The 15,389-nt window shown below is 45.6% G+C and overlaps 1 protein-coding gene across 11 annotated transcripts in view; it reads right to left on the bottom strand.

The window, feature by feature from the left end:
- agrn (agrin) overlaps positions 1-15,389 on the bottom strand; it is a 269,273-nt gene that overhangs the window by 86,472 nt on the left and 167,412 nt on the right. For all 11 annotated transcript variants that reach the window (XM_090184407.1, XM_036988114.2, XM_090184408.1 and 8 more), the window contains one exon: positions 2,105-2,329. In XM_090184407.1, the coding sequence (XP_090040533.1) occupies positions 2,105-2,329 (225 nt within the window). The remainder of the gene's footprint in view (positions 1-2,104; positions 2,330-15,389) is intronic.

The following is a 15,389-nucleotide window of genomic DNA, read 5'->3' as shown; positions in this document are numbered from 1 at the left end:
ATTTACAACTTTCAGATGAGACTGAATTAAGGTGACGATTAATATTGACTGCTATTGATGTAAAATATGACTAGGTCTTTAAGAGTTTATTAGTTTATTACAGCTCTATAAATATTATTTTGTGGTGCCCTGACTCTCTAGTTAATTACATTTACATGATTAGCTCAAACAGGTAATATTAATTACGGAGAAAGGATTTTATAGAATAGCATGTCATATCACTTAATCCGACATAGCCAAAGACACGACACCTGCTATCAACACAGGTTGCCCTGGAGAGGCTGAGTGGAAAGCTGGGAAGGCCATGGATCTGAGAGGACGACAGGCTCCAAATAGATGGAGAAAGTTTATTTTTGATTGGGCCTCGTTGCACTCCTCTCTGGGGGAAGTCAGGCTGACGGCTGGCGCTGGTGGCCATATCAGCTGTAATCATAAAGGAACTGGGGAGAAGCTTATTGAAATAGGAGCCGCTAGCTGCTGCAGCTTCGTCCCATCTCATTCCACTTCTCTTCTTCAGAGCGAGGGGACACAGAAGATTTATGTACTGCTGCGTTGCATTAAAATACTGCCAGGCTGCGAGCGAGTCATTTGAAACACCAGCAAGGAGGATGAGACCAAATGTGTAGAGAAGAAAGGGTCAGGGAGAGGAAGGGAGGAAAAAGAGGGGAGAAATGGTTTCCAAGGCCTTGGCTCGGAAAACAAATGGCGACAACTGGAACACATAGAAGGGACAATGGTAGCTTGGCTTTGACGGCCTGGGCTGGGCAGGCGAGACAACAACAGGGCCAATTGCCAGCAACGCCATTGCCAAGGTTAGGGATTGTGTATATTAGCACAATGGAATCGCTCACACAGGAGGATTTAAAACGTGGGACTGCAACCAATTGAGGGGTTTTATCGTATTCCAAAAAGTGCCCGAAGCCAGTAACGCAATGATACCACACAAGCCCAGCCACAAGCCCTTGCAAAAAAACATTACCTCCCATTAAGACACCAAAACGGCTTCCAGGAGTCCTGCCCTCCGCAGTCGAGCCCCCCTGATGAGGTATCAGACATACAGACAGTAAAGGCTCTGGCTAGCCTAGCCCCAGCTGTACATTTTATTTACCAGCTAAGATGACTGAGAACATATTCTCTTTTACAGCAATAACCTGGGGAAGAGTTACAGGGGGAGGAGAGGGGATGAGTGAGCCAATTGGAAGCTGGGGATGATTAGGTGACCTGATGGTATGAGAGCCAGATTGGGAACTTAGTCAGGACACCAGGGTAAACACCCCTACTCTTATGAGAGTAGAGCCATAAGAGCCATGGGATCTATGGAGACCACAGAGAGTCAGGACACCCGTTTTAACGGCAACCTATGCAAAGCAATGTCCCCTTCACTGCCCAGCGGCATTGGGATCTCCTTAGACCAGAGGGAAGTGTGCCCCCTAATGGACCTCCAACACCACTTCCAGCACTTCCTCTGGTCTCCCATCCAGGGACCGACCAGGACCGATCCTGCTTAGCTTCAGAGGCGAGCCAGTTGAGACAGCAAAGGCTTGGTCAGAATCACTCAGGAAGATTCAGGGTCCGCCGGGCCAGCTCTCCTGAGAACCCAGCCTCCCCCCTGGGGTATGGCGACATGGAGCCCGGTCTTACCGGGTTAGATATATTACAGCCATCCTCTCGGGGTCTGGGCATTCATCTCCCTTCCCTTTTGTAGCCTCTCAGTCTCCCGTCACTTTTGGGAAGCTATTTTGTCTGGCTCTTTCCCTTTCCCCCTTACCTCATAATCAAAAGTTCTCAGGAGAAAACTCAGACAAAACAACCGCCTTGAACTGGCCAGCTCTAAAAAACAATTGGCTTTGTTTGTCAACAGTGAATAATCCACACCACAGGAAGAGATTGCATGAAGAAAAAACTGCACAGAATGAGAAAACCAGTAACACGATGCCAGAGAGAAAAAAGACAGTGAAACCCCAGAGCGAGAGAGAGGAGAGAAAGAAAGAAAGAAAGAAAGAAAGAAAGAAAGAAAGAAAGAAAGAAAGAAAGAAAGAAAGAAAGAAAGAAAGAAAGAGAGCGAAAGAGAAAGGGTAGAGGAAAAGTATATGAGGGGACTCACTGCAGGATCCCTGGCGCTGAAGGCGGATGTTCTTCTTGGTATGGCAGGCCTGCTTGTGGAGCTCACACTCGTTGCGGTAGTCCTGGCCATCGCTGCCACACATCACCTGCTCGGGCTTGCCTTCGCAGCTCAGCGGGCACATGCACTTGGCCGACAGGCCGTCCGATGACTGGATGCAGGTGCTGCCGTAACTGCAGATCACCTCGCTGCATGGATCCTTCAGGGCTGCAGGGAGGGAGAAGACAGAGGTATTTTAGGGTTTGTGTGTGTATTGCAGGATTGTGTATGGGTTTAACAGGAACACTTGACTTTACTGTCACGACTAGCCTACATCATGTGAAACCAGATGAAGGTCAATTATTGACTGAAACGTTGGTTGAAGATCCAACTGATCCAACTGGTGCATTACAGAAGGCCAGGAAGCTAGAGTTTCTACCATAAGTAACACAACAATGAAAGCAAATTCCAAAGCAGTTTAAGTACAAAATTGCCACATGCCACCTTTTTACATCAGAGTGTCAACCTATTCGAGTGCAAATGGAAAAAGTGCCGTGGATGTGTAACTCTAGACTGAAGAACTACTTGACAGCCCTGACTAAGGATTCACGGGCGGTCACAGCTGGCTGGCTGTACAAACAAGTTGCATTAATTTTCTGAAGGGCCAATAGAAGGATGCTTTGCATTCACAATACAATCTCAATTGCTATGCTTCAGCATGCTCTTCTACTGGCAGCTGAGTGGACCCCCTGAATATTTACCTTTCTGAAAAATAGAGAGACATTTTCCCTCTAGAGAACTTTGTTTCCAACCCCTTATTAAACAGCCCTGCCACTCTGGAGAGGCTTATTCTGTCCATATGAGTGGGTGGAACTTCTAATTTAGCGTCTGCGACAGATATTTTGGTATCTCATAATCTCGACGATGGAGCGCCATCAGATTACAATCAGTGTTTTTTTTTTCACTCCCCCAATACATATTTATAGCGGGCATTATAACAAACACTCCCAGAGCGCGAGACCCCGGAGGAGCGGGGTTCCTCCGACAAGCTCTGAGTCTCTCATTTCCTATGCACCGCCACATTTGGAATAATGTTTATCTGTGTCCAAAATCCACCTTTTGTTACGGCGCTTTGTCTATGAATTTCATTTCAGAACGGGTGCTACGGTATATTAATCCAACAATCCTTCCAGCATACTCTTTGTTTTATCTCCCCTATCCCCAAAATAGAAAGTCTTATTCCTTTATTTCAGACCATGTTTGTCTCAGAAGACTGCTCCGTTTCTTTAGTTTGATCTTAGGGGTACATAACTAGGTAGGTAGCACGCGCGTCGCCTTAATGAGAGTCTAGGATCGAGCTACCCAGACTCCTTGCTCCGGCCAAACGCTACGCCACGCCCACGGACGTCTCGGTACCTCCCAGATCCTTCACCGAATCCGAACACATTCGGGACACAAGTGGGTAAAGCGGCGGTTTGAAAATTCGCCATGGGCCCCTAGTGCCCCTCCTCACACAAAATACTTCAATGATGGCAGTCTCAGACTAACGTATGTAGTGAACAACAAAGCAGCAGTAGAATTTAGTGTGAGTCGTCAGGCTAGGAGAGGCTGGCGAAGAGAAGTATCAAAGCCGCACACGCATCTCTCGCACATCTTGGCACGTTTCTCTTTCTGCCACTTTCGTCTTCAAAACATTTCAAGATACAGCGGACTGGTGTCGCTAAGGAATGTGTCTTTGTTTCAATTTGATTTCAATGCAATACTGCAAATGGAGCTGGACAACTGGTGACAGTGAATATGAAGCAACAGATGAGTAAAGGTCTTCTACTGTAGATGCAGGCCCAGAACACTGCACCATTACACTCCCGCATAAAATCCATCTCGGTATTGCTCTCACCTCAGAAAGACTAGACAAATTATTATGAGCTAAAAACATGGGTCATGAAATGACTAACGATTTGACTAACAAAAAGAAGATGTGGGCAGACGTTTTTATCCACAGCGACTAACCGCCATGCGAGCATCCGTTTTATATATGTGTGGCCCTGGGAATCGCCATGCTCTATCAATGAGGGAAGACTTTATTTAGTATTTCATGTATGGATTATCAATACAAATTCAACTGAGGCATTGACACACGTCTGTGACTGAAACGGACACTCAGCCATTTGAAATCCTTCAACCATGAAAGCAATCGACACCACTACCAACTGTAGTGAAGGAATTATGCCGACATTGGTTTGCTTCCCCTTCGTCCATATTCAATATATCCTCACAGAACCCACAGAACCACACTGTCTTTGATGTACCATTGTTTGTTAGGTGACACCATGGAGAATGAAAACACAGTAGGAGGACATGGTTTGCCTAGCAATGGAAGCCCATTGTCACCCGGGTTTATGGGCCACCGTGAAATAATACGTGTTAAGCCACCGCCTTCAGCCTGCAGCCAACGGCTCGTCCTTGCCGCTTCCCAGAGTGCCGCTGTTTTCTTTGTGACAGTCAACAGAATTCTCCTCGTTGCTTCTCGGACCCATTCAATAATAATAATAGTCTGAGGGTTTTTCTCCTTCGCCGTAGCAGGCACCTTGACAGGCACGGACGGAAGAGCAAGGAAGAACAGAGGGGTCGCGTTGATTTCAATGCTAACGGATCCGTCCTGTTTCGGAGCGTCGCCACTGCACCCACTGCGGCGACGTTAGCACAGATAAGCTTTCCTCTCAGACTCAGACAAGGAGGCAAATTGCCTGGGTGAATGTGACCGGTGTAACAAGCAGAACGTGTCAGAAAACAACTTCAGGGACCTCCTGCCTGCATTTTCCGCATTATTATCATTTGAAAGGCCGGAGAAGTAGGAAGATGAAAAGTCACCGAGCTACCTTCTAAATTAGAATGCTCCTCACTGCCAATTAGCTTGTCTCCCTGAGCCACAAGGCGGTACTGAAGTGGTAGACACCAGCAAGGTTAGGCTTGGGATAATAACAAGAGGAATACAGGTAGTAAAGGAAAAGACTAACACAATGCTGAAACATTCCCTTTAGTTGAAGAAGAAGACATGGTAGTAGTAGTGGGGAGCAGGAGGAGAACACAACCCTGCACTACAAGAACCCGAACAGAGAATATATAGTACAAAACAGGCAAAGAGGAGAGGATGGCCAACAAAGAGAGGAGGGTGGGAGTTATCTCCCAGGCAGGGAGGCAGGGAGTCTTTGCGGGACTTTCTGTGTGTGTCTGCCTTTCTTCTCCCTGTGATACAGTGTTTTGAACTGGATTTAATAATGCTTCATTAGGATTGGGGAGCTGTCAGCCAGCGCAGTGTGGTGGTGACGGCTCTGCTTGGCGGCACGCGGCCCAGAGGCGTGTGGCGGAACAGGTTTCCCTGTCGTGGTGGTGGTGATAGTTGTTGTAGGGGGAAGGAGAGGGGGATTGGGCAGAATCTTCTAATGTATTATCCTTTAACATATATATATATATATATATATATATATATATATATAACGTGTCCGTCTAACCCCTAGCAGGAGAGGAGCTAGACAAAGAGAGAGAGAAAGATAAGAGAGCGAGATAGAGAGAGCAAGTGATGGAGACAGAGGGAGGTAGAGACAATGGAGAACCCCCTCCCCAGCACATCCACTCGGCCACACTACCACAGACACACGCAGCAGACCAACCACAAAGCATCGCCCCTCGCCACCACGTCCTCCCTGTACCGCTGCAGTCCGCCCAATGGCTGGGAGATGATTTGCCCGTTTGATGTAGTTCTTCAAAGAGCTTATTTGACTGCAGCTGTCTCTCTCTTTTACATGCTTTAGTGTTACCCTTGAGTCTGGAAAATCGGCCACAAAAACCTCACTATACAGAGGGACTCCTGGTTGTGCTCAAAGGCCGGGGGTTCGGGCATTCTTCTTCTGCCTGTTGACAGAAGAGCCTCCACGCTTGTATGGATATTTGTGTGGCGGGCGGGGGGTTACGGGTTGGGACGCTCCTTTAAGAATGATAGGCATATTATTTCTTCCCTAGAGTGACATGGGAAGGCCAGACAGGATTAAAATGTCTGGATTTGTCTTCATGTGAGGATGTTCTGAGGTTCACCATTGGTATCTGTAACACTCCACCCACCACTGCGACCTGTATGCTCTCGTTGGCTGGCCCTCGCTACATATTCGTCGCCAGACCCACTGGCTACAGGGCATCTATACAGCTTTGCTCGGTAAAGCTCCGCCTTACCACAGCTCACTGGTCACCATAACAACTCCCACCCGTAGCACACGCTCTAGCAGGTATATCTCAATGGTCAACCCAAAGCCAACACCACCTTTGGCTGCCTTTCCTTCCAGTTCTCTGCTGCCAATGACTGGAAAGAATTGCAATAATCGCTGAATTTGGAGACTTATATCTCCCTCACTAACTTTAAGCGTCAGCTATCTGAGCAGCTTACCGATCGCTGCAGATGTACACAGCCCATCTGTAAATAGCCCATCCAATCTACCTACCTCATCCCCATATTGTTTTTATTTACTTCTTTGCTCTTTTGCACACCAGTATTTCTACTTGCACATCATCATCATCATCTGCACATCTATCACTTAATTTGCTAAATTGTAATTACTTCGCTACTTTGGCCTATTTATTGCCTTACCTCCTCACGCCATTTGCACACACTGTATATAGACTTTCTCTATTGTGCTTCTGACAGTACATTTGTTTATTCCATCTGTAACTCTGTGTTGTTGTTTGTGTCGCACTGCTTTGCTTTATCTTGGCCAGGTCGCAGTTGTAAATGAGAACTTGTTCTCAACTGACACACCTGGTTAAATAATGGCGAACTAAAATAAAAAAAATGAAATATGTCCTCTTCTAGAGAGTAGATAGGCTAACTGCTAACTGGTAATTGCGCGGCATTGAAGCTCCATTGTATCATAATTTAGCATTAGCCATATTTAACTGAGATGATGATCCAAAACAATGGGCAGTAATGTGTGCTGGAGCGTTCAATGCTCTGAACTGGCATATGGTATTAAGTGGTTTTAATGAGTAACAGTTGTGTGAATAATATGCTACAAGCTTTTGAACCTTTTTAAATGTTAAAGTTGAATAATTCTCGGTCCCTGACTCACACATACACATTCACGCATGTTTTTTGCATGCAGATACACAGATACACACCCTAAAAGTCATGTACACACAAACACACACACACACACGCGCAGCAGATAAACCTCTTAAATCTACACTCACTTCAGCCCCGTAATATAGTGCCTGTTCAACATGACAAGAACTCTAGCAGCCGTAGTTTTTATAAGCCACTAAGTCACATTTTGTGAGCCGACAGAGGAGGGGAACAAGGAGATAGCGGTGAATACATCCATAAACCCAGTGTGGCAAAAAAAAATGATCAGGTAAACAGGAAGCCCGAGTTCCTATAATGGCGGGCCTAATAAATGCAAATAAGTGTTGATATCTGTCTCCATCTCTCTCCATTATGGCCTGGTTATTGCTTGAACTGTAAACAGAGGAGGGGACAGACACGGCATACTAAGGGGATTGCGGGGACTTTGTGCATTATGAGGCATCAAGCTTCCAGTGCTATTACAGGTTGGGGACAAGGGGGTTTTAGAAGGCGAGGGAGATGGATCAGGAGCGTTTTGGTCTCCATCTCGCCTCAAGACTACTGCATGCAGGGAGCTGGGAGTGTGGCTATCTCAAAGACAGTATTAACCTGACAGAGACAGGGGGGAGGAGGAGGAGGAGGAGGTGTGGGGGAGGGAGGCAGGGGGGGGAGATTACTGTGAGGAGGACGGGGGCGGGGAGGGGGGGTTGCTAGAAAAAGGGGAGGAGGATGAAATACAGAGAGAGGGAGGAACAATTGAGAGAGAGTCAAGAGTGAGGAAAGTATTAAGGACAAAGAGAGAGAGTCACAAAGAGGTGGATGGGGATAATGCTTCCACATCTCACCAGCAGGAAGAGGGGAAAGAAATACATAGATAGAAAGAGGTGAGGACAGATTACCATCGTTACCCTACTGTCGTCCATTATCCTATCAATCAACCCTAACCCATACGCATGGCATAGAAGAAGATTATGACTACCACCTTATAATGATGGGCCTTTTACTGATTCCCGCTTTATCTCGACGCCCACGCACACTCCCAGACAAGCCCGTTCACACCAAAACCGTGCCACAAACAAATAGTATTGTTTACACTATTGTCACTATTGTGACTATTGTCGTTTCCTCCCTGATATAAATGTACCAATGACTCCCATTGTATACTTCTGTATCCAATGTTATTTTTCATATTGCATAAAAATAACAACAACAATCCAACCTCAATAGATTATTCAGGGGAGCAGAATGCATAAATACATAAGTAAAACATGTGTAAAACGAAGCTTCTGCCTGTCATTAGGAGTGTGTGTGTGTGTATGTGTGTGTGTGTGTGTGGCTGTCTGCATGTGTGTGTGTGTGTGTGTGTGTGTGTGTGTGTGGCTGTCTGCATGTGTGTGTGTGTGTACGTACGTGTGTATGTGTGTGCGTGCGTGTGTGTGTGCGTGCATGTGTGTGTGTGTGTGTGTGGATGTCTGCGTGTGTGTGTGTGTGTGTGTGTGTGTGTGTGTGTGTGTTGGTTGGTTGGTGGGTTATTAATGCGTGAGCTGGCACTATAATCTGTTATCTCTCCAGAGCATGAAGCCCAGGTCCTCGTGAGGTGACGGGAGAAAAAGAAAGAGACGAGGAAGAGACAGGGATTTGTTTAACAAGTATCACAGGGCTCAGTACTGGAGGATAGTACTGGAGGATGAGCGGGAGAAGGAGGCAAGGGGGGGGCGATAGGATTCAAGACACTACCGTTATCATCTGGCGCATGAGGAGGAGAAATGAAGGCTGATTCCTTGTGTTGGTGGGGGATTGTGTGGTAGTGGGCATTTGTGTGCCTGGGTGTGTGTGCCAGTGTGTCTGGACGTGTTTAACTATACTTGTGGGGACCAGAAGTCCCAATAAGAATAGTAAACAAACAAAACTTTGACTAATTGGGGACATTTTGTTAACATCCCCACAAGGTCAAATGCTTTTTCAAGAGGGTTTAGGGTTAAGGTCAGAATTAGTGTGAAGGTTAGAATTTGGTTTATGTTTAGGGTTAGGAGCTAGGGTTAGTTTTAGGGTAAGGGGTAAGAGCTAGAGTTATGTTTAGGGTTAGGGAAAATAGGATTTTGAATGGGACTTAATTGTGTGTACCGACAAGGTTAGTTATACAAGACTGTGTGTGTGTGTGCATGTGTGCTTGTAGGTCTGTGAATGAGCCTGTTTGTTTAGCATATGAGTGTGCGTGTATAGGGTCAATAAACCATCTTTCGGGTCAATACCGAACACGAGTGAGACCCTGCAGGGAATTAGATCTTATTTATTTCTGACGCCCTTTAACCCTCACCTCTCACTGGTGTTCATCGCATCACATTTCAGAGAGACAGAAAACAGAGAGAGGGAGAGAGAGGGAGAGATAAAGGTAGAGAGAGAAAGAGAGAAAGAGAGAGAGAGAGAGAGAGAGAGAGAGAGAGAGGGAGAGGGGAGCAGAGCAGAGCAGAAACCGTACTGATGAGGTCAGCAGCCAGGTACACAGGCTGAATGTGGCCTCACGGAGATGACTAACACCTTATTCACCGAGGGTGATAGAGATCGAGGGGGGTGGGGGTGAGAAAGTAAGAGGGAGTTCAAAATCTATAGTATAACCTATCCTATGACAGTTACTGAGCCAAGCCAATGTGTGGCAGCAGAAATGCCATAGTTTCACATTTGAGCTGCAACCTATCCACAATATGGCTATATGCCCATTTAAATGTTATGATCTACCAAAATACCAAAAGCGGGGGCGGGGGGACATTGATTGACGGCCATTCTTCGAGACTGATATTTTTGGAGTGTCTCTAGCGGTCTCTAAGCCGTCTCTATGGGGAAGCTAGCTGATGAGTGAAGTTAAAGTTAGACAGAGGGACTCTAGTAGGTTGAGAAGACAGGTGAACACCGTGTCACTGGCACCTCCATGCTGGGAGAGAGAAAACTAATTTACACCGGCTCTCACCACACTCCACCGCAGTCGCTGCCCGCTGTCAAACTCTATCGCCATGGCGATTTCGCCAGGGGGAAGCGCACACATGTCGACAGAGTAACGAACAACCTATTGGCTAACAGGAAGGGGTTGGGGGGTGTAAGTAAGTTTGCTAGCTTCTCCTTCGTTTCATGGGCTTTGTGGAGTCTCAGGCTTCTTCCCAGCGCTTTATAAGACGGACAAGGATAAATCAGTCTTTCTACGCCCCTAACACCTTAACGACCTCCTAACTAGCACTGGCCATCACAAAAGCGCAGCCGGAGTAAAACTGTCGGATTTGAATTGTAGTCCGCCCGGCAACTGGGCCTGGGAGCAAAACATCAGGGCTTAGGTGTCTGGGAACGCTTTTCTCCACACAAGGCTATAACTATCCAACAGACTACAGTTTCAAATAACATCCATTCAGTCTGTTGGTGTTGCTTAGGAAGTCTGCGATGTGTCTTCTATGGAAGAACATGGAAGAGAACAGTCAGTATTGCCTCTGAGGGGATTGTATATTGTGGGGACTTTCTGCCATGTAGGAATATAGCTCCTCTTCAATCCTTTCTTTACAGGTAGGAGAGAGAGATTTACATTGTTTTCCATTTTGGGACCAGACACAGAAAGTGGTTGCCACCAGTTTGCTTGAGCCGCAATACAATATCCCACTTTGCAATTGGATACCTGTCAAAGGTACCAGACAGAACCGAAGAGAAGCAAACCAACCGTTCCCTTGGTATTGAAGAATGTGGTTTTAACAGTCAATAAGAGGGAAACAACACGACACATCGATTCCCACATTAACACATCTAATACTTTATACTGAAAGACAACGGATGTTGCTTCCTCGGCTGCACTAGCAAAGACAGACCACCGGGAAGCCAGCAAACAGGCAAGCAGACAGACGGACAGAATCCTCTTAGGACCAACTGCCTTGGACCAACTGTGGAGTGAGATTGGGGGGGGCTGTGAGGTAGATACGGCCAGAGTTAGACACACGGCGTACTGAGACGGTCTTTCTTCATGGCTGGAGGGGGTGAAGTGGTGTCTGTTGGCGCTGGAGAGATAAGACAGGGAGGCCTTTCAAACAGCCAGTCAGGCTGTACTGCAGTTACCCACAGAGAAAGGGACAGAGAGGGATAGGGGAAAGAGAGAGAAAAACAGAGAGAATAAGTAGGAGAAACACAGTGAAGGGGAGAGCGGAAGAGGCAGGGATAAAAGGGAAGGTGACAGAGAGAGGGGAGAGGAAGAAAGAAGTACAGCGGGGGTATGAAAGAAGAGCGGGAGAGAAAGAATGAGAGTCTGAGTGTAGTCTATCAGCGGAGCGTGAGGCTCCTGGGCTCCCTCTACACACACACGAAATCGATCTTCCCCATCGATCTGTGCCCACTTTCTCCCCGTCGCACCACTGCCCTCCTCCCCCCTAAAAAAACTCCACGTTCCACAAGACTGGGCTCTCCGGAATGAGTTCTGAGGCACAGGCACTCCCCGCTGTAGCGCACCGCACGGGTTGGGAGGCCGAGTGTTTACCCCTCTCTCTGTGTCGACTCCAAGTTCAATATTAGGAGAGCTAACGCGGCTCTTCATGTTCTACTGAACGGTAACCCTGGTTAAGTGCCAGCTGCCTTCTGTCCTCCTCCACACCCCTCTTTCAATGGCTTTTTTAATCTTTTCCCTAAAAAACACAGTTATCTCACGCTTCAGGGCCAATTTCAACAGATTTAAACAGAGAAGAGCTCCCCTTTAAAACCCAAAAATTCAAACGGTACCCGTAGACGATAGACACTGGACTAATGAACTAACCCACAGAAATGTGACCCCGCTCCCAAATTACCCATTTTATATGCATTTTATATAAAGCGGGGATTAATGAGTTGCTTAGGCTGGAATGTCCATAAAGGTCCATGCAGGCTGAGTTATGTACACATTACAGTACAAAAACCCACTAAACTGAGCGAGAGTACTCATGCATTAAGTGGCCATGCATTGACTTGGTATCTGGAGTGGCCAGAGGCACGATCCAGGTCGCTATCTTACATTACAGACTTGAACACCAGCTTTGCTTTAATCTGCCACTACATTAATCATTATAGATCATCCAAGCACCGTGTCCATTCAACTGGGAGGGCCACCTTAATATGTCATGGAGAAGAAGAAAAAACATTTAGTGCTTATGACGACTTTATGAATTCCCTATGAAGCTTTTATAAGTTGTGGTTTGATTCAAGTTAGAAAAATGTTAACAAATACAATGGAATACTTATAAAAACCCATTCACTCCTCGTCTCCAGCAGATCTCTCCATCACCCCAGACAACAACATCATACCAGCCAGTGTGACCTGCCTGGCCCTTCTGCACTGAAATGTATTGAAGGGACAAATAGAATCTGTCATCCAGTTTCCCCCTGACCCTCTGCTTCTCGTCCTCCCGTGGAAAGACTGTTATTGTCTGCTCTCTCCGTTTTTTGCTCTCTCAAAGCGCTATTTATTCTCCTTCAAGCTCCATTGTTTCAGCGCTACGCCTATTTTTACCGGCTGCTCCCTTAATGTCGACAAAATGTGTTTTGATATTCAAATATTTATTGTGATATTTGTGGCGGAACTGTCAAATGGAACAAGCTCTTTAATACTCAGAAGTACGATGTTTGTCATTTGGGAATTCTACTGCTGTCCAACATTTCTTGTTTTAGGCTTTGAATGCATCTTGAAGGGACTCTAGACAGGAGCATTAAAGTAAGTAGTCACATAGCTTTGAATAGTATGATTTCTCCCCACAACTGAATAAGCTCTCATTCTTGATAGCCTCATAATCCCAATTACTGTGAACTCTACCTATACGCTTTGCCTATGCTAAGGCAAATGCTAAAACTGAATTCTCACGACTAGAGATGCTATCGAGGTTTTGATGTACATCCGGTGTATATGTGGTGTATATACATATATAGATTTCATATGGATTACTGTTACAGTGCTATTTGGGTTGTTCATTGGATTCATTGCGACATTTCTTGATTTCTTGTTGTGTTTTTGTTTTTGTGTGTACTTGTTTGACATTGTACTGTATTGTTATGAGCTGGTAACATAAACATTTCGCTGCACCATCTATAACATCTGCTGAACTGTGTTTGTGACCAATACACTTTGATTTGATTTAAATTACCTCTCTCTCCCTCTCGTTCTCCCTCTCTCTCTCCCTTCCCTCTCTTTCGCTCCCCTCTCTCTCTCTCCCTTCCCCACCCCTCTCTCTCTCCCTTCCATCTATCTCACTCTCTCCCCCCGCTCTCTCTCCCTTCCCTCTCTCTCCCTTCCCTTTCTCTCTCTCGCTCTTTCTCTCTCCCCCCCACTATCTGGCAAGCCCTGTCGTCAAACAGGCCGTGCTATTAGCCAGCCCCAGTCGGCACAGCAATCAGCCAATGGATTAGCATTGTAACGATGGCACATGAGAAAAAACCTTGACAGGAAGCCCATTGTAGTGTATTGTGTTCCTCTGGCTTTCAGCCCTGCGAACCCCTCCCGGAGTGGCTCGGGCTGCTATGCTAATGAGTGATGAGTATGAGACATATGCTTCAATGGAGACTGCTGTTATTATACGTTCTCTCGGGACCATGGGATACAGACAGGGCATGCCTCGAGGTGTTTGGTCGTCAGGCGGCTGGTACCGTGCCTTCAGAAAGGGTTCTTAACCCTTGACTTTTTCACATTTTGTGCTGTTACAGCCCGAATTTAAAATGGATTAAATTGAGATTTTGTGTCACTGTCCTATACTTAATAATCCATACCATGAAAGTGGAATTACGTTTTTAGAAAGTGGTACTAATTAATAAAAACTGAAAAGCTAAATAAGTTCAGGAGTCAACATTTGCTTAACAAGTCACATAATAAGTTGCATGGACTCACTCTTTGTGCCATAACAGTGTTTAACATGATTTTTGAATGACTACCTCACCTCTGTACCCCACACATACAATTATCTGTAAGGTCTTTCAATCGAGCAGTGAATTTTAAACACAGATTTAACCACAAAGACCAGGGAGGTTTTCCAATGCCTCGCAAAGAAGGGCACTTACTAGTAGATGGGTAAAAAAAATTAAAAGCAGACACTGAATATACTTTTGAGCATGGTGAAGTGATTAATTACACTTTGGATGGTGAATCAATACACCCAGTCACTACAAAGATACAGGTGTCCTTCCTAACTTTCACCATGAGGCCAATAGCGACAACAGTTACAAAGTTTAATGGCTGTGATAGGAGAAAACTGAGGATGGATCAACAACACTGTAGTTACTCCACAATACTAACCTAAATGACAGAGTGAAAAGAAGGAAGCCTGTACAGAATACAAAATACAAATATTCTAATATGTGCATCCTGTTTGCAATAAGGCTCTATGTCCTGAATACAAAGCATTATCTATGGGGCAAATCCAACACATCACGGAGTACCACTCTTCATATTTTCAAGCATAGTGGTGGATGCATCAGGTTATGGGTATGCTTGTCATCGGCAAGGCCTAAGGAGTTTTTTTTAATAAAATGAAATGGAATAGAGCTAAGCACAGGCAAAATCCTAGAGAAAAACCTGGTTCAGTCTGCTTTCCAACAGACACTGGGAGACAAATTCACCTTTAAGGAGGACAATAACCTAAAACTCAAGGCCAAATATACACTGGAGTTGCTTACCAAGACGACCGAGTAACGGTTTTGACTTAAATCGGCATGAAAATCTATGGCCAGTCTTCAAATTGTCTCTCTAGCAATGATAAACAACCCAATTGTTTAAACAACCCTATTTTTTAAAGAGTAATGTGCAAATATTGTACAATCCAGGTGTGTAAAGCTCTTAGAAACTTACCCATAAAGACTGTAATCGCTGCCAAAGCGATTCTATCATGTATTGACTCAGGGATGTGAACACTTATGTAAATGAGATATTTCTGTATTCAATTTTCTATTCATTTGCAAACATTTCTAAATGCATGTTTTCACTTTGTCATTATGGAGTATTGTGTGAAGATGTGTGAACCCATGATGAGTTCAGATTTTTGTGTGGCCCCCACCCCAGTCACGATCATGATCTAGGCTCTGTGAGGAAAATGAAGTAACGGCTCGCATATCCCTTGCGGAGGTACAGAACATACTATGTTGAAATGTACTGTATTGTAGTGTAATGCTAAAAGGACTCATTCTGAATGTATGAAAGAGCAC

Source organism: Oncorhynchus mykiss, chromosome 9, assembly GCF_057628025.1.
Source record: "Oncorhynchus mykiss isolate SJ-2025 chromosome 9, ASM5762802v1, whole genome shotgun sequence".
NCBI lineage: Eukaryota > Metazoa > Chordata > Actinopteri > Salmoniformes > Salmonidae > Oncorhynchus > Oncorhynchus mykiss.
Note: the sequence above shows the minus strand (reverse complement) of the source record. Positions and strands in the feature narration are given on the sequence as shown.